This window comes from Drosophila willistoni (genome assembly GCF_018902025.1).
Source record: "Drosophila willistoni isolate 14030-0811.24 chromosome 2L unlocalized genomic scaffold, UCI_dwil_1.1 Seg168, whole genome shotgun sequence".
Lineage (NCBI taxonomy): Eukaryota > Metazoa > Arthropoda > Insecta > Diptera > Drosophilidae > Drosophila > Drosophila willistoni.
The window spans coordinates 16325116-16350445 of NW_025814047.1; the positions used below are offsets into that span (position 1 = coordinate 16325116).

Genomic DNA, 25330 nt, shown 5'->3' on the forward strand with positions numbered 1-25330 from the left:
TTGTTTTCTTAAGAGTATATTCCGTCAATATTATTACTTCGGCCAAAAATCTACCTGAATGAAAGTCACAACAGGATCCAGCCTAGAAATATATGTTTCTTTAATAGTATCCCAACGAAAGGCTTCGGCCCTTGATTGCATAAGGTGGAAAGAATCTTTTTACATACATAATGTGCGCATTTACTAGACAAATATACATACCAAAAAGTGTGTCTCTAGCTAGTATAGTTTTTGAGATAAACGCTTTTTTTTTTAAATTACGGGGGCGGAAATAGGCTGATGGATCTGAGTCCATTAATTTTACTCGTTGTCCACAATTTTATTTATATCGACGATGCAGACGTCCCGGCTGCAGTACTTAAGTCTTTCAACAAGATGATGGACGAAAGAGTAGGAGCGTTCGCAGACCCTGACGAGGCTCTGCCATATAACATAAACACTGTACCAACTATTCGAACAAATATGGAACCGGTGTACTCTAAACTATACCCACTCCCAATGGGCGTTACGGACTTTGTCAACGCAGAAGTTAAACAACTTCTAGCCCACGGCATAATTCGGCCCTCAAAATCTTCCTATAATAATCCGACCTGGGTGGTGGACAAAAAAGGGACAGATGAAAACGGCTTCTATAAAAAGAGGCTAGTAATTGACTTTAGGAAACTAAACCAAAATACTACAGATGACAAGTGCCCTATTCCAATGATTTCAACAATCCTGTCGAACATAGGAAAGGCCCAATATTTTACAACATTGGACCTTAAATCGGGATTTCATCAAATAAGACTAGCAAAAAGACAAAGGAAGTATGTAGAGTATCTGGGATTCATCGTATCTAGGGATGGTATTACAACTTCACCCGAAACAGTTTAGGCAATCAAAAATTTTTCAATGCCAAGTACCCATTTTGATTTCAGATTCATTTCATCGAGTTTACTTTTATAAACATAATATATAATATTTTAGCATCAGAAGAAGTTTTTTTAGCTTACCCACATTATCGACAACCATTCGATCTTACCACAGACGCATCTGGTGATGGGCTAGGCGCTGTCCTTTCACAAAAAGGCAGACCAATTACCATGAAATCCTGTAAATTGCGTAATAACGAAAGAAATATTGCGACCAACGAAAGAGAGCTTCTTGCCATAGTGTGGTCACTAAAGAACTTGAGAAACTACCTTTATGGGGTAAGAGACTTAAACATATTTACCGACCATCAGCCATTAACCTTCGCCGTATCAGACATAAATTCGAACGCGAAACTAATACGCTGGAAAGCATATATTGATGGACATGGCGCAAAAATTATTTATAAACCAGGAAAGGAAAATTTCGTATCAGACGCTCTTTCGCGTCAGAACATTAACGCTCTCGAATCACCAGATTTAAAATCCGATAGGGAAGTGGTAAACGCAATACTTTGCGAACTGCCAACCCTTACTCTCATTCAGCACAAATTGGTTTAACTATATCCGGCAGCAAAATTCTGGTATTGCAAACACATCGTTACAGATATACCAGACAAGTCGGAACAAAAAGAAATTGTAGTGACCGAACATAACAGGGCGCCCTGGAAAACATGAAACAAACTACTAGCAACAGTAAAGTATAACAGGTCAATCCATTAAGTCTTGAACAAAAAACCAATCGAAGCAGTTCATGAAACTACGGTAGAAGAGGGATTGCAAATTGCCAAAAAGATAAAGCTCAGAACAAACAAATAGAACAGGAAACCAGAACAAGAATAGACAAAAAGCACCAACGGGATGACAAAGTCTTGGTAAAATCAAACAAACGCCTTGGTAACAAACTTACTCCTTTGTACAAGGAAGGAATTGTAGGGGCTGACCTGGAAACTAAAGTTCATATAAAGGGGAGAGAAGTCCATCAGGACAATCTAAAATGAAACCTTAAAAAATTGTTGTGTTTTTTCTAGAATTAGGTTTGCACACTTTTACAACTATTAGAGTAATTAGAATATTTTATAATATCCAAAATTACAGAACGGACTGTATACTGATACTTATAATACTGAGGACACACGCGACAATGACCATGAAAATTACGGACTATACCAAAGCAGACATCATACAGATACTGGACGTAGATGTGACAATTTGGAAAGAGTACAGCTACCTCGGACATACGACAAACATTACCTCTTACAGGACATACGCGGACGAGACTAGGAAAACTATCGAATTCTTTAAAGAAGATCATATTAAAAGAATCATTTTGACAGACATTAGGAAAATCGACACGATAATAGAAACGATGGCAGTTCATCATAGAGGAGCTAGAAGCTTAAATATTTTACGCACTGCCTTGAAAGTAGTGGCTGGAACTCCTGATTTTGACGACTGGGAACAGATCAAGTTTAAACAAGAGCAATTAATAGAGTCAGAAAAAGTCAAGATCAACAACAAATTACAAGAAAAACTGAATGCAATAACAAACTCCATAAAGCAAATAAGTAAAACAGAAAATGTCAATCACGAACACTTTTATGAAACCATCCTAGCAAAAAACAGAATAGTCATTTCAGACCTTGAAAATTTAAGTCTAACAACCACTTTGGCAAAAGCGAATTTAGTGAACCCAATAATCCTCGATGACTTCGATGTCAACGAAATAACCAACAAAAATCTCACAAATATTAGTGTGTCAGATTTATTAGATGTAGGTAGTATTAAGGTTTTTGAAAATTTTAACATTGTGTATTTTTTAATCGAATATCCTCACCCAGAATCTGTCTGTAAAAAAATCAGCCTTCACCCGGTAGAACGGGATAACATAATTTAAGATTTTAATAACAGAAATGTAAACAATCTCCGGCATACAACCGGACTACGCTCAAAACTAATATCGGGCCCTGTATTGAGAAGCAGTGTCACTATTGGAATAGTCGCAATTTGGTTCGCCATTTATCTGGCCATTCGCAGACTCCAGAGGCACAAGTTAGTGACAACTCTTCAAAAGTCTCTTCACCTACAGAAGCCCGGGGACGGCCTCCATTTAAGTGAGGGAGGAGTTAACATGGACAAATGAATATAGCTAATACTGCATTTGGCAGTGGCCACGATCGCTGGGTCAGCGATCCCACGGTCTGGGTAATATGACGTTGACCACTGCTAGCGGCACGAGGCGCAGTGTCAGCATTCTGATGGCCAATGATTACGGTTCTTGAGTAGTTTATTTAATAATGTTAATTTAGTTATAATTCCGACTCCAAGCGCACAAAACTGTGGCTTGCATTAAACAAGTATAAATTAACATTTAATATATAGATAAACAAATTAATCAAATATAAATAAACATTTATATTACTTGTATGCCGATGATGTGAAAATTGCTAATCGCATCGTAGACTCTTTTTCATGCCATACCTTGCAAGCTGACCTGAATGCTTTTCAGGGGTGGTGTAGGGCTATCTTCTTATCGCTATACTGCTCTAAGTTATGTATTTTGTATTATGTATTATGTATTTTTAAAGAGGTTCTCCCCAACTAGCAAGTTACTTTTTAAATAATTTCCCGTTAGAAAGCATTAATAATACTTCTTTTGTTGTAAAAGATTTTGGGATCTTAATAGCCCACAAACTTAGTTTTAATCAGCATATATCGACTACTGTTAGTAGGGCTAAGAGTGTAATTGGCTTTATAAAGCGCTGATCGAAGGAGTTCAAGGATCCATATACTACCAAAATACTTTATAATTCTTATTCCGCCCCATATTGGACTATGGATCATGTGTTCGGTCTCCTCAATATGAATTTTATCAAAACAAATTAGAATCTTGTTCTAGTCGACTTCAGTTTATTAGCCTACCTTCTTTAACTAATCGTAGAAATATGCTTGGCAGGACCGCAGAAAGAAAATCAGGGCCGGGGGGTAACCATGTTCGGGCCCAAATAAATCCGCTATTTTCGACTGTGATGTATCGCGGGCCCGGGGGAAACCCATCCGTTGTCTAATGAATTACTCTTGGTGTTATGCTAATGTGGGCCCGTGATGCCGGAGTGAATCGTGAACAAGATGGACCAAATTCACTTCACTAAGAGATACCGTTCCGCACTTGAAAACGCCCAAAATAGATGGCATTTCTTTGACACCAGGCCAAAATTTGGCAAGCAATACAGCACAGCGTCTTGCTGCCATTGATGTCCACCGGCTGAACCTAACGAACATAAAGATATTTATCTTACTAATTCGTGCTTCTCTCTTGGCCTTTATATTTACCTCTACTATAAAGAAAGATTTAAAAAAGTCGCCGATACCCTGTTGGATACCGCTTGGCCCGCAGCTCATAAATGGAATTGGGTAATCATTAGTTAAACACTTCCACTTGGTCAAGGACGTTTGGTTAAGCTTTATTTTTTGTTTTTTGATTTAAACTTATAATTATGTGAGTATTATGTAGCTTAAAAAGAATTTCTATTTTGTTTGTTATTTTGTTATTATTGATGTAAACAAATTAATAAATAGATACTGTAGTTTACATGTGTTATTGAAATATCGACTCCTTCACGATCGAAAATTGGTTAGAAAATATTTTTGAAAGAGATTTATTATTGTTGAAATTAGCTAGTAGCTATCCCCAATGCCACTCCACCAACGAAACCACACATGAAAATGTGTAACGATGTTATTCTGGGTTCATTATCATCGCCAATCATTTTAGTGTACCATTTTAGTGTAGTGTTTTTAAAGGTCTTATTGCTGTTTTGTACAAAACTGTCAGCTTTATCTAGTTTGCCATCAATATATGTTTCTGTCTGAAATGAAAAAGTTTATTCATACATCAAAAAATTGTTTTAAATTTAAAGCCGTTCTGAAAAACGCAATATAAGTATCTTTGCAAAATGGGTGCATTAATGAATGAATGAAGCATATCCGACAATATGAAGTATATATATTCTGAAAATAGTCATGTCCGTCTGTTCCGTCAAGGCGAACTCCTCCTAGACCGTTAAAGCTACAGGGTTGAAATTTAACAAGTAAGTTGGTATAAGCTTTTCATAAGCTTCTGCTCTCTGACGTGACGGTAGTGTTTTTGATAGTACCTGATTGTTTATCAATAGTTATTTTTTCTCTTAATTATTAATTATACTATGAGCGTAGTAATTATTAATTGTACTTAGTTCGCTTACGCTTTCGCCGGTGTGTTTTTCTTGACACCCTTGTGTTTTATTTACACAATTTGCTAAATTAATTCGTTTTTTTTTGTGTTTTATTGTTTGGTGTATTTTATTTTTTTTTTGTTTTTGTTTTTTCTCTCTCGTCATTGTTTGTTTTCTTAAGAGTATATTCCGTCAATATTATTACTTCGGCCAAAAATCTAACTGAATTATAGTCACAACAGGATCCAGCCTAGAAATATATGTTTCTTTAATAGTATCCCAACGAAAGGCTTCGGCCCTTGATTGCATAAGGTGGAAAGAATCTTTTTACATACATAATGTGCGCATTTACTAGACAAATATACATACCAAAAATTGTGTCTCTAGCTAGTATAGTTTTTGAGATAAACGCTTTTTTTTTTAAATTACGGGGGCGGAAATGGGCTGATGGATCTGAGTCCATTAATTTTACTCGTTGTCCACAATTTTATTTATATCGACGATGCAGACGTCCCGGCTGCAGTACTTAAGTCTTTCAACAAGATGATGGACGAAAGTGTAGGAGCGTTTGCAGACCCTGGCGAGGCTCTGCCATATAGCATAAACACTGTAGCAACTATTCGAACAAAGGGGGAACCGGTGAACTCTAAACTATACCCACTCCCAATGGGCGTTACGGACTTTGTCAACGCAGAAGTTAAACAACTTCTAGCCCACGGCATAATTCGGCCCTCAAAATCTTCCTATAATAATCCGACCTGGGTGGTGGACAAAAAAGGGACAGATGAAAACGGCTTCTATAAAAAGAGGCTAGTAATTGACTTTAGGAAACTAAACCAAAATACTACAAATGACAAGTGCCCTATTCCAGTGATTTCAACAATTCTGTCGAACATAGGAAAGGCCCAATATTTTACAACATTGGACCTTAAATCGGGATTTCATCAAATAAGACTAGCAGAAAAAGACAAAGGAAGTATGTAGAGTATCTGGGATTCATCGTATCTAGGGATGGTATTACAACTTCACCCGAAACAGTTTAGGCAATCAAAAATTTTTCAATGCCAAGTACCCATTTTGATTTCAGATTCATTTCATCGAGTTTACTTTTATAAACATAATATATAATATTTTAGCATCAGAAGAAGTTTTTTTAGCTTACCCTGTGGGTACATTATCGACAACCATTCGATCTTACCACAGACGCATCTGGTGATGGGCTAGGCGCTGTCCTTTCACAAAAAGGCAGACCAATTACCATGAAATCCTGTAAATTGCGTAATAACGAAAGAAATATTGCGACCAACGAAAGAGAGCTTCTTGCCATAGTGTGGTCACTAAAGAACTTGAGAAACTACCTTTATGGGGTAAGAGACTTAAACATATTTACCGACCATCAGCCATTAACCTTCGCCGTATCAGACATAAATTCGAACGCGAAACTAATACGCTGGAAAGCATATATTGATGGACATGGCGCAAAAATTATTTATAAACCAGGAAAGGAAAATTTCGTATCAGACGCTCTTTCGCGTCAGAACATTAACGCTCTCGAATCACCAGATTTAAAATCCGATAGGGAAGTGGTAAACGCAATACTTTGCGAACTGCCAACCCTTACTCTCATTCAGCACAAATTGGTTTAACTATATCCGGCAGCAAAATTCTGGTATTGCAAACACATCGTTACAGATATACCAGACAAGTCGGAACAAAAAGAAATTGTAGTGACCGAACATAACAGGGCGCCCTGGAAAACATGAAACAAACTACTAGCAACAGTAAAGTATAACAGGTCAATCCATTAAGTCTTGAACAAAAAACCAATCGAAGCAGTTCATGAAACTACGGTAGAAGAGGGATTGCAAATTGCCAAAAAGATAAAGCTCAGAACAAACAAATAGAACAGGAAACCAGAACAAGAATAGACAAAAAGCACCAACGGGATGACAAAGTCTTGGTAAAATCAAACAAACGCCTTGGTAACAAACTTACTCCTTTGTACAAGGAAGGAATTGTAGGGGCTGACCTGGAAACTAAAGTTCATATAAAGGGGAGAGAAGTCCATCAGGACAATCTAAAATGAAACCTTAAAAAATTGTTGTTTTTTTTCTAGAATTAGAATATTTTATAATATCCAAAATTACAGAACGGACTGTATACTGATACTTATAATACTGAGGACACACGCGACAATGACCATGAAAATTACGGACTATACCAAAGCAGACTTCATACAGATACTGGACGTAGATGTGACAATTTGGAAAGAGTACAGCTACCTCGGACATACGACAAACATTACCTCTTACAGGACATACGCGGACGAGACTAGGAAAACTATCGAATTCTTTAAAGAAGATCATATTAAAAGAATCATTTTGACAGACATTAGGAAAATCGACACGATAATAGAAACGATGGCAGTTCATCATAGAGGAGCTAGAAGCTTAAATATTTTACGCACTGCCTTGAAAGTAGTGGCTGGAACTCCTGATTTTGACGACTGGGAACAGATCAAGTTTAAACAAGAGCAATTAATAGAGTCAGAAAAAGTCAAGATCAACAACAAATTACAAGAAAAACTGAATGCAATAACAAACTCCATAAAGCAAATAAGTAAAACAGAAAATGTCAATCACGAACACTTTTATGAAACCATCCTAGCAAAAAACAGAATAGTCATTTCAGACCTTGAAAATTTTAGTCTAACAACCACTTTGGCAAAAGCGAATTTAGTGAACCCAATAATCCTCGATGACTTCGATGTCAACGAAATAACCAACAAAAATCTCACAAATATTAGTGTGTCAGATTTATTAGATGTAGGTAGTATTAAGGTTTTTGAAAATTTTAACATTGTGTATTTTTTAATCGAATATCCTCACCCAGAATCTGTCTGTAAAAAAATCAGCCTTCACCCGGTAGAACGGGATAACATAATTTTAGATTTTAATAACAGAAATGTAAACAATCTCCGGCATACAACCGGACTACGCTCAAAACTAATATCGGGCCCTGTACTGAGAAGCAGTGTCACTATTGGAATAGTCGCAATTTGGTTCGCCATTTATCTGGCCATTCGCAGACTCCAGAGGCACAAGTTAGTGACAACTCTTCAAAAGTCTCTTCACCCACAGAAGCCCGGGGACGGCCTCCATTTAAGTGAGGGAGGAGTTAACATGGACAAATGAATATAGCTAATACTGCATTTGGCAGTGGCCACGATCGCTGGGTCAGCGATCCCACGGTCTGGGTAATATGACGTTGACCACTGCTAGCGGCACGAGGCGCAGTGTCAGCATTCTGATGGCCAATGATTACGGTTCTTGAGTAGTTTATTTAATAATGTTAATTTAGTTATAATTCCGACTCCAAGCGCACAAAACTGTGGCTTGCATTAAACAAGTATAAATTAACATTTAATATATAGATAAACAAATTAATCAAATATAAATAAACATTTATATTACTTGTATGCCGATGATGTGAAAATTGCTAATCGCATCGTAGACTCTTTTTCATGCCATACCTTGCAAGCTGACCTGAATGCTTTTCAGGGGTGGTGTAGGGCTATCTTCTTATCGCTATACTGCTCTAAGTTATGTATTTTGTATTATGTATTATGTATTTTTAAAGAGGTTCTCCCCAACTAGCAAGTTACTTTTTAAATAATTTCCCGTTAGAAAGCATTAATAATACTTCTTTGGTTGTAAAAGATTTTGGGATCTTAATAGCCCACAAACTTAGTTTTAATCAGCATATATCGACTACTGTTAGTAGGGCTAAGAGTGTTATTGGCTTTATAAAGCGCTGATCGAAGGAGTTCAAGGATCCATATACTACCAAAATACTTTATACTTCTTTATTCCGCCCCATATTGGACTATGGATCATGTGTTTGGTCTCCTCAATATGAATTTTATCAAAACAAATTAGAATCTTATTCTAGTCGACTTCAGTTAATTAGCCTACCTTCTTTAACTAATCGTAGAAATATGCTTGGCAGGGCCGCAGAAAGAAAATCAGGGCCCGGGGGTAACCATGTTCGGGCCCCCTACTTTCCTTCAAATAAATCCGCTATTTTCGACTGTGATGCATCGCGGGCCCTTCTCAAAACTGCGGGCCCGGGGGAAACCCATCCGTTGTCTAATGAATTACTCTTGGTGTCATGCTAAAGTGGGCCCGTGAAGCCGGAGTGAATCGTGAACAAGATAGACCAAATTCACTTCACTAAGAGATACAAGGTTCCGCACTTGAAAACGCCCAAAATAGATAGCATTTCTTTGACACCAGGCCAAAATTTGGCGAGCAATACAGCACAGCGTCTTGCTGTCAATAACTCAATCAAAGTACAGGGATACGGTCATACGTCATTAGCTAGAACTATGAGCGTAGCCACAGATCACATGTTAGAATGAAGTAGACCCAATAACGATGGTCTGACTACTGCAACATATTTCAACCGGAGGTTTTCGTTTTGCATCGCTGTTAAGAAAACTAAAACTGGCAGCTAGCAATACGGTGAACGAGCATTGGAAAGCCTTTACAGGATACAGCATGCAAGACGACAGATTAACAGCGCCGATGCTATGTCTGAGCTGCACGCATCTCATGCTTACAAACTAAACCTTATTGATTGCACCAACCGAAGAAAATGTAAGGCAACCAATGGCAAGCGTAGCTTTGGCTCATCTATGGAACTCGCTTCAGGGTCGAGCAAACGAATCATATATACCAACTCTTGGTTTTCGCCAGACACACGAATATCCTAACAGATGTAAGTCGCCATTGGTATTATGCACATCCGCCAAAACTACGAACCACAATGGGTCTGTGTGGGATTTCGAATTGATGTCCACCGGCTGAACCTAACGAACCTAAAGATATTTATCTTACTAATTCGTGCTTCTCTCTTGGTCTTTACTTTTACCTCTATAGCAAGATTTAAAAAAGTCGACAAGTCGCCCATGTTGGCCCGCAGCTAATAAATAGAATTGGGTTGTCATGAGTTAAACACTTTCACTTCGTCAAGGACGTTTGGTTAAGCTTTATATTTTGTTTTTTGATTCAAACTTATAATTATGTAAGCTTAATGTAGCTTAAAAAGATCTTTTTTTTGTTTTTTTGTTATTATTGATGTAAACAAATAAATAAATAGATACTGTAGTTTACATGTCTTATTGAAATATCGACCTTTATGATCGAAGATTGGATAGAAAATATTTTTGAAAAAGATATATGATTGTTGAAATTAGCTAGTAGCTATCCCCAATGCCACTCCACCAACAAAACCACACAGGAAAATGTGTAACGATGTTATTCTGGGTCCATTATCATCGCCAATCATTTTAGTGTACCACTTTTTAAAGGTCTTATTGCTGTTGTGTACAAAACTGTCAGCTTTATCTAGTTTGCCATCAATATATGTTTCTGTCTGAAATGAAAAAGTTTATTCATACATCAAAAAATTGTTTTAAATTTGAAGCCGTTCTGAAAAACGCAATATAAGTATCTTTGCAAAATGGGTACATGAATGAATGAATGAAGCATATCCGACTATATGAAGTATATATATTCTTGATCAGCACGACGAGACGAGTAAAAATAGTCATGTCCGTCTGTTCGTTCGTCCGTCAAGGCGAACTCCTCCTACACCGTTAAAGCTACAGGCTTGAAATTTAGCAAGTAAGTTGGTATAAGCATTTCATAAGCTTCTGCTCTCTGACGTGACGGTAGTGTTTTTGATTGTACCTGATTGTTTATTAATAGTTATTGTTTCTCTTAATTATTAATCGTACTATGAGCGTAGTAATTACTAATTGTACTTAGTTCGCTTACGCTTTCGCCGGTGTGTTTTTCTTGCACCCTTGTGTTTTATTTACACAATTTGCTAAATTAATTCTTTTTTTTTGTGTTTTATTGTTTGGTGTATTTAATTTTTTTCTGTTTTTGTTTTTTCTCTCTCGTCATTGTTTTTTTTTGAATAGTATATTCCGTCAATATTATTACTTCGGCCAAAAATCTACCTGAATTATAGTCACAACAGGATCCAGCCTAGAAATATATGTTTCTTGAATAGTATCCCATACATAATGTGCGCATTTACTAGACAAATATACATACCAAAAATTGTGTCTCTAGCTAGTATAGTTTTTGAGATAAACGCTTTTTTTTAAATTACGGGGGCGGAAATGGGCTGATGGATCTGAGTCCATTAATTTTACTCGTTGTCCACAATTTTACTTATATCGACTATATTTACTTATAGGCTAAAGTTAGAACATGTAACTTCGACGCAAATAAACTCAACACCTAAGGGGAGATCAATCGGCACCACACTTGAAGACAGATTCGAGTTTACAGCAATGAGTACTCCACCGCCACGACGACCAACACGATCAAGCCTATAAGAAATAAAATTATTAGAAAGAATTTCATTATCTAGAACAGAGGAGTTAAGCCAAGTTTCAGAGAAAGCTAATATGTCAGCTGAAAAGGTTTGGCTATCACAGAAAAGGTTCGACAGCTTGGTAAGAAGTCCTCTTACATTTTGATAATGAATGCAAAGACTAGACGTTATTAGTTTTTTTGAAGCAGAAGATAAAGTAGGAAGGTGGACAGGCAACGGACGAGAGCGCTTATTGGGCGCAAACTCGTGTACAACTAGGCCCTCTGGCCAAAAATTAGGGTCAACCATAGCTGAGAAGTACTCATTTGGTACTGTAATTTTAAAAGAGGAGATTTCGCGAGGCCTAGAAAACTTAAACTTTTGAATTAAAACCTTAGCAGGGCAAATATTACCAATGTAAGCTGCCACAGACGACTCAGAAGTATCTGGAGCAAGCCTAGAAATAAATAATTGTTTGCGATGAGGCACTACAGTTAGTGGAGGCGGAGGAGCATTGGGATCCGCAAGTGATTGAGAGCCGGCATGATCCTGTGATTGATCAGAGTTCCCGTGAGGGATAGATTGAGGTACACCAGGGCTTGTAATGGGTACTTCAATCTGAAAAGAAGAGCATAAAGAGGGACAAGAAGATGGTGTAGGCGAAAGTAAAATCGGAGAGGAAGTAATAGAGAGAGCTGGCGACTGCTTACGAGGCAACTCAAGGGTACATTTCTTGTGCAATTTCTCAGAAGGTGGAACAAATTTGAATTGCGACAATAATTGAACGCTAGAGTCACACTCGTTTGACAGCTGTTTGGCCAGTTTGTTTAAAGAAAGAAACCTTAAACGAAGATCCCTATACATACGGCTAAAATCAAGCTGCTGGCTGGCACAAGATGGGCAAGTCCATCGCATTAAGCCAAGCTCAGGCTTAGACACAGACAAACCAGAAAATTTGTCGTAGTCGCGGCCATTGAGGCCAGCACATTTTAAGTGAATAAGATTATCGCAGAGCCAACAAGATATTGCTCTATACTGATCATCAAAACGATCAGAATGTTTGCAATTAGGTAGACAACAAGCCATTGAAAAGCCGAAAGAAAGGCAAAAAAATTATATATATATAAGAATATATAGAAAAATTAAATTCACAGCACAAAGATAATTATTGATAAATAATCAATAATTACAAATAAAACAAAGAGACAGCTAGAGTGCACAGCACAACAGAGAGTGCAAGAACAGTTATAAGCCGAGCTTTGAGAGGCGGCCTTACAAAAGTGACAGACAAGCACAAAGCAGAGAGAACAACAAAGCCACTAGCACTGATGGTATGATGGGGGCGATGAGGGGAGCAACTGCAGAAGCAATGACGAAAGAGAAAAAAAAAAGAAAAAAAAAAAAAAACATGTAATTGCACCAAACACTAATCACGAAAAAGAAAAAACTGTGAGGGGACGCACAACCCGAATAACGCAGGCAGAATAAAAGAATAGTAACACGTCTGTACAACTCAGAAGTTTATTAGAGACTAATTGCGCGTGCCGGTAATTCAGTCGGGCAAGCGCAGTATTCAAATACAAAAAAGAGATAGATAGATGTATGCGTTCAAATACATACGCAATTAGAATACATGTGTGCATTGCTCTGGAAAGTTCTTGAACGTTACTTTTTTTAACACCCTTCCTCAATGCAACCATGTTTACAAAGTTAACTCAAATTTAACATATTCACAAAGTCATTATGCTTTTTCTTTGGCAAATTCTTAGTTAAAATATCCGCTATCATTAAATCAGTCGGAACATACTTTAACTCAACAAAACCTTCAGATACAGTTTGTCGTACAAAATGATATCTTATATCTATATGTTTTGTCCTAGAATGATGAACGGGATTCTTCGCCAACTGTTGGGCACTCAAGTTATCTCCATATACAACTGTTGGGGTCTCGGCATTTCCACATCCCAGCTCAATGATTAAGCGTCGCAAAACGATAGCTTCTTTGCATGCGGTCGACAAAGCTATATACTCAGCTTCAGTGCTACTTAGCGCCACACTGCGCTGTTTCTCAGATTTCCAAGATATTGGGCCTCCGGCCAAAAAGAAAACATAGCCGGTATAGGACTTCCGGTCAGTTTTGTCACCACCCCAATCGGCATCTACATATCCAGAAAAAGCTTGGCCGGTCCTTTTATAGCGTAGCTTTTTATCCATCGTTGATGCCAAATACCGCAGGATGTGCTTCACACCTGCTTCATGCTCTGAATGCGGATCTTGATTTCGCTGAGCCAACTTTGCAACTGAATGCAATATATCCGGTCTGGTGGTTAGAGCCAGCCACATCAGTTCGCCTATTTGAGTCTGGTACGACCCTATGTCCACCCTCTTGCACTGCTTATTGTCGCATGCCTCTTGATGCCCTGCGTCAAGAGGAGTAACCGCCGGTCTGCAGTTTTCGATACCGTATCGAACCAACATATCGTTGATATATTGGGAATGGCCTAAAGTAATAGGCCCAAGCTCACCGTCTCGATGAATCTCCATACCCAGGAATAGCTCAGTTGCACCCTTGTCTGTGCAATCGAACGCGTTTGATATCGCTGCTTTGATGGCATCCATCTTCTGTTTTGAACGACAAGCTATAAGGAGATCATCAACATAAACAAGAATTAATGTTAAGTCTTCTTCACCATGGTTTTGGTATAGACACGGCTCACTACTACATGGTTTAAAACCCAAATCTCGTAATACAGCGTCCAGCTTAGAGTTCCATGCCCTTCCTGATTGTTTCAAACCGTAGATTGCCTTCTTCAAATGTAATGCAGCCTTTGGACGATTTTTGTCTGTGTACCCCATGGGTTGCCTCATATACACCGTGTCCTCCAGATCGCTATTGAGGTATGCTGTGCATACGTCCATTTGATGTAAATAAAGATCCAACTCTGCTGCCACCGCCAAAACAAACCTTAAGCTTTCTAATCGACATACAGGTGCATATGTATCGGTGTAGTTTACACCGAACTGCTGCGAGCATCCTTTCGCAACCAATCGCGCCTTAAAACGTTCAATGTCTCCCTGCGCATTCTTTTTCAGACTAAAAACCCATTTGCAGCCTATTGTTCGTTGTTTGTTTGTTAGGTCTATCAGCTCCCAAGTTTGATTTTTTACCAGAGCTCCAAACTCTTTGTCCATTGCCTCTTGCCACTGCGATGCATATGGTCCACTTATGGCATCCTCGTAGGTCGATGGAGTTGGTACCTCACCAGCCACAATCGAAGCAAGTATATTATATTGTTTTCTCGGCCGTCCAGGTTTTCCCGTTCTGATTACTCGTGGTCTGCCAGGTCCTACCCGCATTTCGCTCTCATCTTGTGCAAGCTTTTCTTCAGGTGCACTATGAAACGATTCCTCGTCAGCATCTGATTCAGCAGACTGTCCCTCTGATGCGTCGCTCTCGCTTTCATTTATTTCTGGATTTGCATCTGCTATCTCATTTTGCCTATAGCGTCCAGGCAAATCAAACATAACCGTCGTACAATTAGTTTGCTCTATGGGATCTCTCTCATCAAAGAGAACATCTCTTCGTTCAACCACTTTGCGAGTTTCTCCATCATATAATCGGTATCCTTTTGCTTCTCTTGAATATCCCACCATGCGATATTCCTTTCCTTTTGGTCGGAATTTACTTTCCTGGTGACCCTTGGATAGCGCAACTGCAACAGAACCAAAAACTTTAAGATGATTAATACATGGCTTCTTGCCAGTCCACGCTTCCATTGGCGTTTGGTTTGTCAGTGCGCTTGTAGGCGAACGGTTCCTCAGATATACAGCTGTAAATATAGCCTCTGCCCACAATGCCTCACATAATCCAGACTGTGCCAACAAACACCTAGACATTTCCACCAGAGTGCGGTTAGCTCGTTCCGCAACGCCGTTCTGTTGTGGAGTGTACGCTATGGTCAACTGGCGTAATATCCCGTTTTTCTTCAGGTAGTCATCGAATGCATTGTTCACATATTCTCGTCCATTGTCACTGCGGATACATTTTAGCTTCTTCCCTGTCTGCCTCTCCACTAGACTCTTGAACTCCAGAAACTTGCCAAGAACCTCATCTTTGCCCTTGAGGAAATACACAAAAATTCGCCTAGATTTGTCATCAATAAATGTTAGGAAATAACGTGAACCACCTAGTGATTTTGTTCCAAAAGGTCCGCAGACATCACTATGAACCAATTGTAAAAGTTCACTGGACCGACTTTCTGTCATCTTAGGAAATGGCTGAACATGTATTTTACTCACCATGCATGTCTTACATGGAGTATTGGGCGCGAAGTTGGTCACACTAAGCCCACGTACCAAGCCCTTACTTGCGATTTGCGTCAGACTTTTATAATTAAGATGACCAAAGCGTTTGTGCCACAATGATACATCTTCTCCGACAGCAGCAAAAAGATTTTCCGATTCAGCTTCAAAAACAAACAAGTTGCCTATCTTTTTTGCTTCTAAAATACATTCACCATTTTGTATGATCTTGGCCATATGTTTTTCGAAATGTACAACACTGTTATATTCAATAACACGCGCCACTGACATAAAGTTTCCTGCCAGCCCTGGTACATAAAGCACGTTGTTCATTGTTAATTTACATATTCCAGTCCGAATAGTGACTTTTCCTTTGCCTTCTGCACGTAAATACCCCGCATCTGCCAGACTGATCTTCTCATCATGTACAGAGAAATCTGAAAACATACTCTTATCGCAACACATATGACTCGTCGCACCAGAATCCAAGCACCACTTCTCTCTTTTCATATTCTCTGCTTCCAAAGCATTTATCAAGCTACATTGCTTGTTCTCCATTTTCTCAGTGTATTTGTACTCTTTCTCTTTTTTATCGACTCTCTCTTTGCCGCACTGTGCTTTGACATGCCCTTGCCTGCCGCATTTGTAACAAGTAATTTGCGAACGATTTCTCTGTGTGCGTGCATTTTGATTTCTGTTTCTGTTCTGCATAGCAACAAATGCCTCTTGCCCATTCTCTTTCGTTATAGTTAGACGTTTTCGTTCTGCTTCCTCCTTTAATTTTATGCAGAGAATTTCAAAACTGGGCAAATCGTCGCGCGTCTCGATGGCGACAACGAAATTCTCATACACTGGTGGTAAACTCGATAACAAAATGATAGTTCGTAACTCCTCATTTATTTGTACACCGGCGCCTGCAAGCTGATCTAACACATCAGAGAAACCATTTATATAACTGGGCATATCTTGACCGTCTGTCATGCGTAAGCTTAGCAACTTATTGTACAGCGATACCTTCCGCACCGGTCCCTTTGGCTGATGGACATCTCGTAGTCTTGTCCACGCCTCAAATGCCGTTAAACAATTTTTTATGTATGCCAATTGCGATGGTTTTACGCTCAACGTAATACTTGCTAGGGCCTTCCGATCCAATCCTCCGAGATCGACACCTTCCACCGTGGGCAAATTTCCAGCCGTTACATCCCACAGGTCTGAATGCACCAACACGCTGCGCATTTGTATATTCCAAGAATCATAATTCTTTTCATCCAACTTCTCGATGTGGTACAGATTACTCATGTTGTCTTTTGAGTCTCTTCTCCCGAATAAAGTTCGTAACTTATTCGTAGCTTTAATGCTCTCTGATATAAATCGTTAAATATATCACTTCATTACTTTACTATTCAAAACCGTGCCCTGGGCCCATAACCTGTTGAGGGGGGAGGGGACGCACAACCCGAATAACGCAGGCAGAATAAAAGAATAGTAACACGTCTGTACAACTCAGAAGTTTATTAGAGACTAATTGCGCGTGCCGGTAATTCAGTCGGGCAAGCGCAGTATTCAAATACAAAAAAGAGATAGATAGATGTATGCGTTCAAATACATACGCAATTAGAATACATGTGTGCATTGCTCTGGAAAGTTCTTGAACGTTACTTTTTTTAACAAGCACAATTAAAAATTGAGAAAAAACAATAAATATTAATAAAAACTCAGGAGCTATGCAAAAACACGACCGTCACGTCAGAGAGCAGAAAGCTTTAGCTTTAGCTTTAGTTTAGCTATAACATAAACACTGTAGCAACTATTCGAACAAATGGGGAACCGCTGTACTCTAAACTATACCCACTCCCAATGAACGTTACGGACTTTGTCAACGCAGAAGTTAAACAACTTCTAGCCCACGGCATAATTCGGCCCTCAAAATCTTCCTATAATAATCCGCCCTATTCCAATGATTTCAACAATCCTGTCGAACATAGGAAAGGCCCAATATTTTACAACATTGGACCTTAAATCGGGATTTCATCAAATAAGACTAGCAGAAAAAGACAGGGGGAAAACTGCTTTTTCTGTCAATAATGGGAAATCTGCAGAATTCATACTGCTTTTTCTGTCAATAATGGGAAGTATGAATTCTGCAGACTTCCCTTCGGTCTCAAAAATGCTCCTTAGGGAAAACATAAGTATAACATGCTACGTCTACATAGACGCTGTTATTATTTTTTCCGACATTGAATGGGTCCTTAAAAGCCTTCAAGACGTGGGGATGCGAGTATCACAGGAAAAATCCAAATTTTAAAAAGAAAAAAAGTGTAGAGTATCTGGGATTCATCGTATCTAGGGATGGTATTACAACTTCACCCGAAACAGTTTAGGCAATCAAAAATTTTTCAATGCCAAGTACCCATTTTGATTTCAGATTCATTTCATCGAGTTTACTTTTATAAACATAATATATAATATTTTAGCATCAGAAGAAGTTTTTTTAGCTTACCCACATTATCGACAACCATTCGATCTTACCACAGACGCATCTGGTGATGGGCTAGGCGCTGTCCTTTCTTAAAAAGGCAGACCAATTGCCACGAAATCCCGTAAATTGCGTAATAACGAAAGAAATTTTGCGACCAACGAAAGAGAGCTTCTTGCCATAGTGTGGTCACTAAAGATCTTGAAAACTACCCATATGGGGTAAGAGACTTAGGCATATTTACCGACCATCAGCCATTAACCTTCGCCGTATCAGACAAAACTAATACGCTGGAAAGCATATATTGATGGACATGGCGCAAAAATTATTTATAAACCAGGAAAGGAAAATTTCGTATCAGACGCTCTTTCGCGTCAGAACATTAACGCTCTCGAATCACCAGATTTAAAATCCGATAGGGAAGTGGTAAACGCAATACATTGCGAACTGCCAACCCTTACTCTTATTTAGCACAAATTGGTTTAACTATATCCGGCAACAAAATTCTGGTATTGCAAAGACATCGTTACAGATATACCAGACAAGTCGGAACAAAAAGAAATTGTAGTGACCGAATATAACAGGGCGCACCGTGGAGCCCTGGAAAACATGAAACAAATTTTGCAAGACTATTTTTTCCCAAACATCGAAAAATTGACCACAGAAATTGCAGCCAATTGCAAGATCTGCTCTGTCGCAAAATATGACAGGCATCCAAAAAAACATAAGCTGGGTACCACACCAGTACTACGGTGCGACAAAATAACAGCTCAGGCTAGCGACACTATCGATATTATACTACTAGCAACAGTAAAGTATAACAGGTCAATCCATTCAGTCTTGAACAAAAAACCAATCGAAGCAGTTCATGAAACTACGGTAGAAGAAGGATTGCAAATTGCCAAAAAGATAAAAGACGCTCAGAACAAACAAATAGAACAAGAAAACAGAACAAGAATAGACAAAAAGTACCAACGGGATGACAAAGTCTTGGTAAAATCAAACAAACGCCTTGGTAACAAACTTACTCCTTTGTACAAGGAAGGAATTGTAGGGGCTGACCTGGAAACTAAAGTTCTTATAAAGGGGAGAGAAGTCCATAAGGACAATCTAAAATGAAACCTTAAAAAATTGTTGTTTTTTTCTAGAATTAGGTTTGCACACTTTTACAACTATTAGAGTAATAAGAATATTTTATAATATCCAAAATTACAGAACGGACTGTATACTGATACTTCTAATACTGAGGACACACGCGACAATGACCATGAAAATTACGGACTATACCAAAGCAGACTTCATACAGATACTGGACGTAGACGTGACAATTTGGAAAGAGTACAGCTACCTCGGACATACGACAAACATTACCTCTTACAGGACATACGCGGACGGGACCAGGAAAACTATCGAATTCTTTAAAGAAGATCATATTAAAAGAATCATTTTGACAGACATTAGGAAAATCGACACGATAATAGAAACGATGGCAGTTCATCATAGAGGAGCTAGAAGCTTAAATATTTTACGCAGTGTCTTGAAAGTAGTGAATGGAACTCCTGATTTTGACGACTGGGGATAGATCAAGTTTAAACAAGAGCAATTAATAGAGTCAGAAAATAAGCAAGTCAAGATCAACAACAAATTACAAGAAAAACTGAATGCAATAACAAACTCCATAAAGCAAATAAGTAAAACAGAAAATGTCAATCACGAACACTTTTATGAAACCATCCTAGCAAAAAACAGAATAGTCATTTCAGACCTTGAAAATTTAATTCTAACAACCACTTTGGCAAAAGTGAATTTAGTGAACTCAATAATCCTTGATGACTTGGAAGTCAACGAAATAACCAACAAAAATCTTACAAATATTAGTGTTTTTTTTTTTTTTTTTTTTTTATAAATAGGGGGGAAAGCATTGAAAGCCGAAGTGTGGGACTTGGTATCGACCTTGGTTAGTGGTCACCGCACCGCACTAAAACCTACCCTATGCTCCGTATCCCTCTCGCGGAACCAACGCTGAAGTACTACTTCACGAGGGGGAGATGGCACGTATGCCTCGTCTAGAGTTTACCTAGAACTGAAGTTTTGGTTACGCTGACGTTCAGCGCGACGCAAGGATTGCATGATGACTGCTGCCATGTGGCTAACAGCTAGCCAATTGTTTTGCGAGCTAAGTAGGATATCCATAAAGTCGTTGACTATAAATGGCCTCCCAATGCCTAGGCTTAGCTCTTCCCGTTCAGCAGAATATCTAGGACAGACAAACAGGACGTGTTCTGCGTCTCATATATTCCCCGCACAGTGTGTGCAAAAGGGATCCGTCTCATGTTTAAACCTATGCAAGTAGGATTTAAAGCATCCATGTCCCGTCAGTAACTGTGTCAGATAGAAGTCAGTCTGGCCATGTTTGCGATTAAGCCATGGCCGAATGTCGGGGAGAAGGCGCCTTGTCCAGCTCCCATGGTTTGAGTCACGCCATCTGCGTTGCCAGTTAGTCAGAGTCGTCTCTCTTCTAACTGGCGGCGGATCTCTATTTCTAGCCTCGTTAGCCAAGAGGTCTAGTGGGGCCATATCAGACAGCACCAAGGCGGCATCTTCGGAGACTGTCCTAAACGCGCATATGGTCCTGAGCGCGCATGTACGGTACGACGATCTGCAGTCCCGGCTGTAGGTGGGGGATGACATCGCTGGTGCCCATATGGCGGCGGCATATAGGATGATGGACCTTACCACCGTCGAGATGAGCCATCTGCTCCGTTGCTTGGGGCCGCCGACGTTAGCCATGAGCCGAGTTATAGCTGACGTGGCCTTCGCAGCTTTATCTGCGGTATACTGCAGGTGGGCTTTGAATGTTAGCCTATGGTCCATCATGACTCCAAGGTATTTAATGGCAGGCTTTGATGTTATTGAGCATCCGGCGACTTCGATCCTGGCTGTTTCCACTTTTTTCCTGCTGCTTATGAGCACGGCCTCGGTTTTGTGTGCGGCTATGGATAGTGAGTTGGCCTCCATCCATTCCAGAATCCTGAACACTGCTGCATTGGTGTTTTCTTCCGCTTGCTGGATATCCTTGGCCACAGTGACGATGGCGATGTCGTCCGCGAATCCCACTATGCGAGTGTCCGTTGGCATGTCCAATCGCAGGACAGTGTCATACATGACATTCCACAATGTTGGCCCGATCACTGATTCTTGGGGTACTCCGCCTGTGATGGTGTGTTTCCGTGGACCAGCTGCTGTGTCGTACAGTAGCACCCGATCCCGGAAGTAGCTGCATATCAGGTTAATGATGTACTCAGATATGTTTAATCGCTCTAGGGATGCGATAATGGAGTCCCAGCTGGCCGAATTAAAGGCATTCCGTACATCCAACGTTGATATAAGGCAGTATTTTTTGTTGCCGCCTTTCCAGCGTTGCCCTTCGATTGCTTTAGCGGCTATCTGTACCACCGAGCTGATGGCGTTGATAGTGCTGCTTTTCCTCCTGAATCCGAACTGCCAGTCCGACAGTCCATGACGTTGCTCCAGTTCCTTCTCCAGTCTGTTGCAAATGATGCGCTCAAAAAGTTTCCCAATCACATCAAGCATACACAGGGGTCTGTATGCAGATGGGTCATCTATTTTATCACCTTTGGGAAGCAGGACCAACCTTTGTAGCTTCCACCTCGTAGGGAACTCCCGTTGCAGCATGCATGTGTTGAAAAGTTCCACAAACGTCGACGCGTGTTTGCAAACTAGCAGTTTGATTACAAGAGCCGGGACCCCGTCCGGGCCCGGGGCCTTATGTACGTTTATCCTCTTCCCTGCTTCCACGACTTCACCAACATCTGTGAATATCGGTGCACATGGTGTTCCGCTCGCTGCTAAGTTCCTCGTCGGCCTTGAAGGGAATAGCGTTGCTACAATGTGACCCAACTTGGTTGGATCCGTTGGCATTATGCGCCTGGCGAGTTTGCCCATAACCAGTTTATAGGCAGTCCCATGTGGCTGCGCATCTGCATCTGCGCACAACTTCTTCCAGCAGTCCGCTTTACTTCTCTTGATCTCCATATTTAGGTTGGCTCTTTTCCGCTTGTAGTCTGCAAGCAGCTCCGGAAACGTGGGCATTCTGCGGGCACGTTGCTGTCGTCGTCTGGCCTGATGACATTGCCTCCTGGCATCCGCAATCCTGGCATTCCACCAATGTACTGGCTTACATTTATTGAGTCCATGCCGTTTGCGTATCATGGCTGCATCACATGCTCTGCGAAGAATGTCGCCCATGTGGTTGGCCTGGGTGTCCGCGTCCGTGCTGCTGCTCCTTGTCACTTGGGTCATCATGGTGAATAACGCTTCTTCGCTCAGCGTGCTTGGGGCCCAGCTGTAGAACGTCGTTGGTGTGTGTGCAGGTGGACAACTCTTGATAGAGCACACAATGGCGAAGTGGTCGCTGTGCGTGTAGATATCCGAAACTGCCCACTGCGCGCTGCGGGCTAGGCAAGGGCTAGCAAACGTGAGGTCAATCACGGAGCCTCTGCCAGCCCATGCATTGAAGTCGCCGGCTATGATGGTTGGCGTGTGGGTTCTGGCGTCCTCCACTAATCCATCCAGTATGCTGCAGAATTCGTCGATGTGTTTGCTCGGTGCTATGTAGCAGCTGTAGACATATACTCCATTGTACCTCGCCCTTACATATCCGTCCGCTCTGTGCTGATTCTCCAGATGTGTCCTGCTGTTGCTCCAAATTGCCGCGCCATAACGGTGGTTTTGCGTCCAGCTGTGGTCCTGTATATGGGAATATGGCTCGCACAAGATTGAGAAATCTACTTTCAGGTCCCGCACAGTTTGTTTTAAGAGGTCCTGTGCCGACCTGCAGTGGTTTAGATTAAGCTGTAGAAACTTAATCCTTCCTGTTACTGCCAGCCTCTACAAACAACGGGCAAGCTCTGCTGAGCGTGTTGTGCGCCGTATTGCTCCGCTTATGTCGTGTGCAAAGTATGCACGCTGCCTTCTGGTCACATTGCTTTGAAGCGTGATCCTTGCTACCGCAGTTGAAGCATAGCTTGGACGCGTCGTGCTTGCTTCTGCACCGAGCTGCTGTGTGCCCAAAGTCCAGACACTTGTAGCACCGTCTCGGCTCAGTCTTCAGGCGTACTCGGCATATGCACATGCCTACTCGTATTTTGCCCGCCTGCAGCAGCTTATTCGCCAGATTCGGGTTCACCATCATTGTTGCCGTCTGTGTACCGCTGTACGCTTTCCGCATCTTTGGGTGACATTCTGCCGGCAAATCCTCGTCGATCAGTTCCAGGACGGCGAGCAGAAGATCATCTGCAGTGTGGAATTCTGCGAGATCCTTTATTTCGACCATGGCCTTATCGCTGATCGCCTTGACATCAGCGGTGTCTCCAAGTGCCTGTTTCACTGCCTGCTGCAGTTTACCAGTTGCTTCGTCCGCTGGCTTGGTCAACTGTAGGAGTAGTTCCCCGGCTGCTATGCGTCGAACCGCACATACATTCTCCTTGAACTGCTGGATTCCGGCGTCTGTGTGGACTGACTTCAGTACCATCGCGTAATTGGCTGGGTCTTTACACTTCACCATGATGACGTCTGGCCTCTTCTTTTTAATGGGTCTCGGCTTGCTTTTCACCTTGTGCCATTTCCCTCCAGCGATGTTCGTTGCGTGAGTTGTTTCAGCTACTACTGGTCCTGATGATACTGCTGTTGCTGCGGGGCTTCGGGTCCTTGGAGTCCGCTCCTGGATTGGCGACTTCTTTTTCCTCCTCCTGTCATTCTTATTGACTGTCGGTGGGTCTTCCGTCCTGGTATCCTTCCTTTTCGTAACCTCTTTGTTGGTTTTGGCGGCAGAATTGCGCGTTTCGCATGCAAGGCATGGTCCAGCCTTCACCGGATATTCCTGCATCTGCTCCATTACCTGTAGGTGAATGGATTTCATTTTAAGATGTGCCTCCTTCATCCATTGGGTTGTGTTGCGCGTCGGGGGAGCCTTTTTATTAACCGAGCCATCTATGATCTCGTCTAAGATCTTGCCCAGTTCGGCCATCAAAATGTTTGGTGCCTGCGGCGGTCCTTTTAGTTTCTTCGGTGTGGTTCCACTTTCGGTGTTGCAAGGGCTTGCTTCCCTTGCCCGTTTGGGTGTCTCTTCTTCGCATCCAGCCGAGACAAGTAATCCTCGAATGGCTGGCGGGGCCGAGTGAAGAGCCTGCGGTGGTGTCCTGGCGATCTTGCTTCCTTTGGCGAAAGGATTGCCTCCGTTTGTGCACAGTCCGTGCTTTTTGCTGCTGCTGCTGCTTGTAGCTATGTCCGCTGCATCGGCCAAGTTTGCCACCGGTGCAGTAGTGGTGGTGATGACGGTTGTCGGGGCCTCCAGAATCCGTGCCCCTGCCATGGCTTGTACCATGGGTGGATTTCCACAACTGTGGCTGCCACCTGGAGTAGTCGACGTTTTTCCAACCATTTTTCCATGTATTTTTTGCATTTTATACCTGCTGCCAGGTTTTATACGCTGTGGCCGCTGGCACAAGCGCAGACCACAGTCCTCTTCGTGCCTCAGAGGCCCTGTGGGTTTGTTGGTCCTCTTCTTGTAACCTGAAAAGATTGCTAGTCGGTAACTTAAGACTTACTCAGTCTATAGGGGATTTTTAAAAATCGCGCCTAAGCGAGCGCCCAAAAGCACGCAGCACTTTGGAGGCTACTGTTGTGAGCTTATGTTAAGCCGTCAGCTGGCTTATCGGCTCTGTTATCGATCGACGGTTCACAACACTAGTTACCAGCTGATTAATTGCAATCGGCAAAGTAAAAAAAAAGCGCTAAGAAGTCAACGATAAGGAAAATGCAAAAAAGCAATTTTTCCCACCACCGGAGAAAGCGCGGGATATGGTTAACACCCCCGCCGCCCCTCCCGGCGTGGCCTCCAAGCTAAGGCTGATGGGAAATAAATAATTTCTCCAACACAACAGATGCAGCCAGCTGGGCAGCCGATTGCAGTCCAGGTGAGTGGCCAGTCTCTTGGCGACCCTTCCTAATCCTTCCCC

The 25330-nt window shown here is 41.2% G+C and overlaps 1 protein-coding gene across 1 annotated transcript; it reads right to left on the bottom strand.

Annotated features, from left to right (window-relative positions):
* Nucleotides 1–20904: 20904 nt before the first annotated feature.
* LOC124459895 lies at nucleotides 20905–24753 on the bottom strand. Its single transcript, XM_047009674.1, has 3 exons — nucleotides 23210–24753; nucleotides 21027–23145; nucleotides 20905–20961 (listed from the first exon to the last, which is right to left on the bottom strand). Exons 1-3 carry the CDS (start codon nucleotides 24751–24753, stop codon nucleotides 20905–20907), a joined length of 3720 nt encoding a protein of 1239 aa, XP_046865630.1.
* Between the last annotated feature and the right edge of the window lie 577 nt (nucleotides 24754–25330).

Excerpts from the sequence above, each read along its gene's own strand:
- LOC124459895 (XM_047009674.1), bottom strand. The coding sequence starts at position 24,753 with ATGGTTGGAAAAACGTCGACTACTCCAGGTGGCAGCCACAGTTGTGGA. Across the intron at positions 23,146-23,209 it reads CTCAGCAGAGCTTGCCCGTT|GTCGGCACAGGACCTCTTAA; the intron begins GTTTGTAGAGGC and ends AAACCACTGCAG. Across the intron at positions 20,962-21,026 it reads GATGGCTCATCTCGACGGTG|CCGGGACTGCAGATCGTCGT; the intron begins GTAAGGTCCATC and ends CCCCACCTACAG.